Below are 2,415 nucleotides of genomic sequence, written 5' to 3' on the forward strand. Positions count from 1 at the left end.
TGGCAGAACTGGGCTCCTCCCAAATGCAATTTTTTTGCTTGGTTGGTCATCAACAACAGAGTTTGGACGGCTGACAGGCTTCAGCGAAGGGGTTGGCCAAATTGTAATCTTTGTCCTTTTGCAAGCAAACTCCGGAATCGGCGGCACACCTTCTTTTTCAATGCCGCTACACCATCCGTGTGTGGGGACTGATTAAATCATGGCTCGGTTTACAAGATGTACACCCAGCGAACTGGGGTGGTTTGACTTCGGTCAAGGAGTGGTGGCGCGCCAATGCTTATGGGACCTCACGACCACGAAGGGCGCTGACTTCCATTATGCTACTGATTTCTTGGGAAATATGGAAAGAGCGAAATGCATGTGTGTTCCGTAACAACGCAATTCCAGTGGGTGTGCTTGTTGCTCGAATCAAAGAGGAAGCCTCATGATGGTGCCGTGCCGGGGCAAAATACTTGTGTAATGTAATGCCGCGAGAGTGAGGATTGTAACTCGGCCGCTGGCCTCGACTCTAAAACCTTCTCCTTATTCAATGAAAATGGCAAGTATTTTGCTTTGTTTCAAAAAAAATAGCACATGTAGGACAACAAAATGACAGTCATCACGGAAAATATATAATTACCAAAATCAATCCCAAATCAGCACTCACCTCTCCATCTATGTATCAGACTACTTGGAACTGAATGTACGGCAAGATTTAAGTGTTGACCATTTAGTCCTCAATGTCCCATGTGTTCTCCATCCTGCTCCTGACTTTATTGTCCTACTCTAGTTCGTAGTCTAAATTCAGTCACTGGTTGCACTCACCCCTAAGTGAACACTTAAAGTTTTAACAGGATAAATCACATAGATATATCATTACCTTAGTCAATAGAGCCCTCGAACTGGGTCACAAGATCCTGAGAAAGCTGACCGGAGTTTTCGTAGTTCTCTGAAAGTTTTCATGTCTGGTTCGCTACTACTCACAGTTCTTTCTTGGATTAAATAAACCCCATGAAAGCAGACCATTTCTTGGGGTATACGACTGGAAAGAAGGTTGTAAAATTCATCAAAATCATCTAGAACAAAACAGTATGACATATATTTTGCGTAAGTACTTTAAAAACAAGTATTACCTGTACTAGCCTTTTTTTCTCAACAGGCTCTGGCTTGAACTGAAAAAACAGTATGACATACTCCCTCCATCTCAAAAATTTTGTCTTACATTTGTCTAGACACGGATGTATCTAATACTAAAATATGACTTGATACATTCGTATTTAAACAAATCTAAGATAAGAATTTTAGAACGGAGGGAGTATTTTTTTACTCCTACAACTGCCTTCGTGATGATCGGAAGAAAGTGTCGCAGACACTTTCACATTTATTTTGAAATGTGTCCGGCCGTTTGATGTCAGGGATAGAGGGCCGACTTCGGCGACACGTAAGCGTCTGCGGACAAATACCACGGCCCTTTTAGGAGATTGCCCTTACCTTGTTGTCACGCTCTCGACGTGGGTGCGCCGCGCCGGCCTTACGCGATCCCGCTACACGCATGCCTGCTTGGGCAAATTCCAGGCGTGCGAGACACTGCCCCGCCGTACGATTTTGGTACGAGTCTCCATCGGATAGATTTTGCCGATTATCTCAAGTCGGGGAGTGATCAGCGTCGCTGTGCCAAGCTTATCCCCTCGCGTCTGCTAAGTTCCAACGACCGGATTGACCACCACCTAATAGAATCTCTGCCAGATCGTTTCATTTTTGTCTCACTCAATACACCAAATAAACTGCACGTACGCCAACAGTACTAAGCATCTGGCGTGAAAATGGTAACAATCCTGAATCATCTTCTTTCTCTACTACATTGGATTAGTTGCCGTGTGGGTAATTCGAATTCCCGGAAAGGAAGGAAGGAATGTCGCTACAGCAACAGCAGCAGTAGTATGAATCGGTTTCACACCGGTGGCAACGCCTGGGCCGATGACCCCGTGGCGGCCGCGGCAACGGCTTTCGCGGCGACCTTCCGCGGCGAGAGCTCGCAGCGGCAGAGCGGGCACGTCCGGTGGGTGTGCAGCCACATGTCGATGCAGTCCACGTGGAACAGGTGCCTGCACGGCGGCAGCTGCCGCACCATCTCGCCGCCCTGCACGTCCTCCAGGCACACCGCGCACAGCAGCTGGCAGCTCGCGCGCGGCTCGTCGCCCTTGTTGTCGTACGCGAACGTCGGCAGCGCGCCGATCGCCGCGTCCGTCAGCCCGCACGTGCACCGGCGCACCAGCCGCACAGTTGGCGCGGGCAGCCGCTGGCCGAGTCCGCTCCCATTTCTGTGCGCCGGGACGGTGCCGCGCGCGGGCGCGAGCAAGGCGACGAGGCCGAACAGGAGGACGAGGAGGCTGGTGATGGCGCAGGCCCTGGCGGGGCTGACGACGGCGAGGAGCA

The 2,415-nt window shown here is 50.2% G+C and overlaps 1 protein-coding gene across 1 annotated transcript; it reads right to left on the reverse strand.

Annotated features, from left to right (window-relative positions):
- Positions 1 to 1,709: 1,709 nt before the first annotated feature.
- Positions 1,710 to 2,369, reverse strand: LOC119344057 (RING-H2 finger protein ATL32-like; the record flags this gene model as incomplete). Its single annotated transcript, XM_037614691.1, has 1 exon — positions 1,710 to 2,369. A coding segment is annotated over one exon (439 nt), but the record flags the coding sequence as incomplete, so codon positions are not given.
- Positions 2,370 to 2,415: the final 46 nt, after the last annotated feature.

The sequence above is a fragment of the Triticum dicoccoides genome, unplaced genomic scaffold (genome assembly GCF_002162155.2).
Source record: "Triticum dicoccoides isolate Atlit2015 ecotype Zavitan unplaced genomic scaffold, WEW_v2.0 scaffold151744, whole genome shotgun sequence".
NCBI lineage: Eukaryota > Viridiplantae > Streptophyta > Magnoliopsida > Poales > Poaceae > Triticum > Triticum dicoccoides.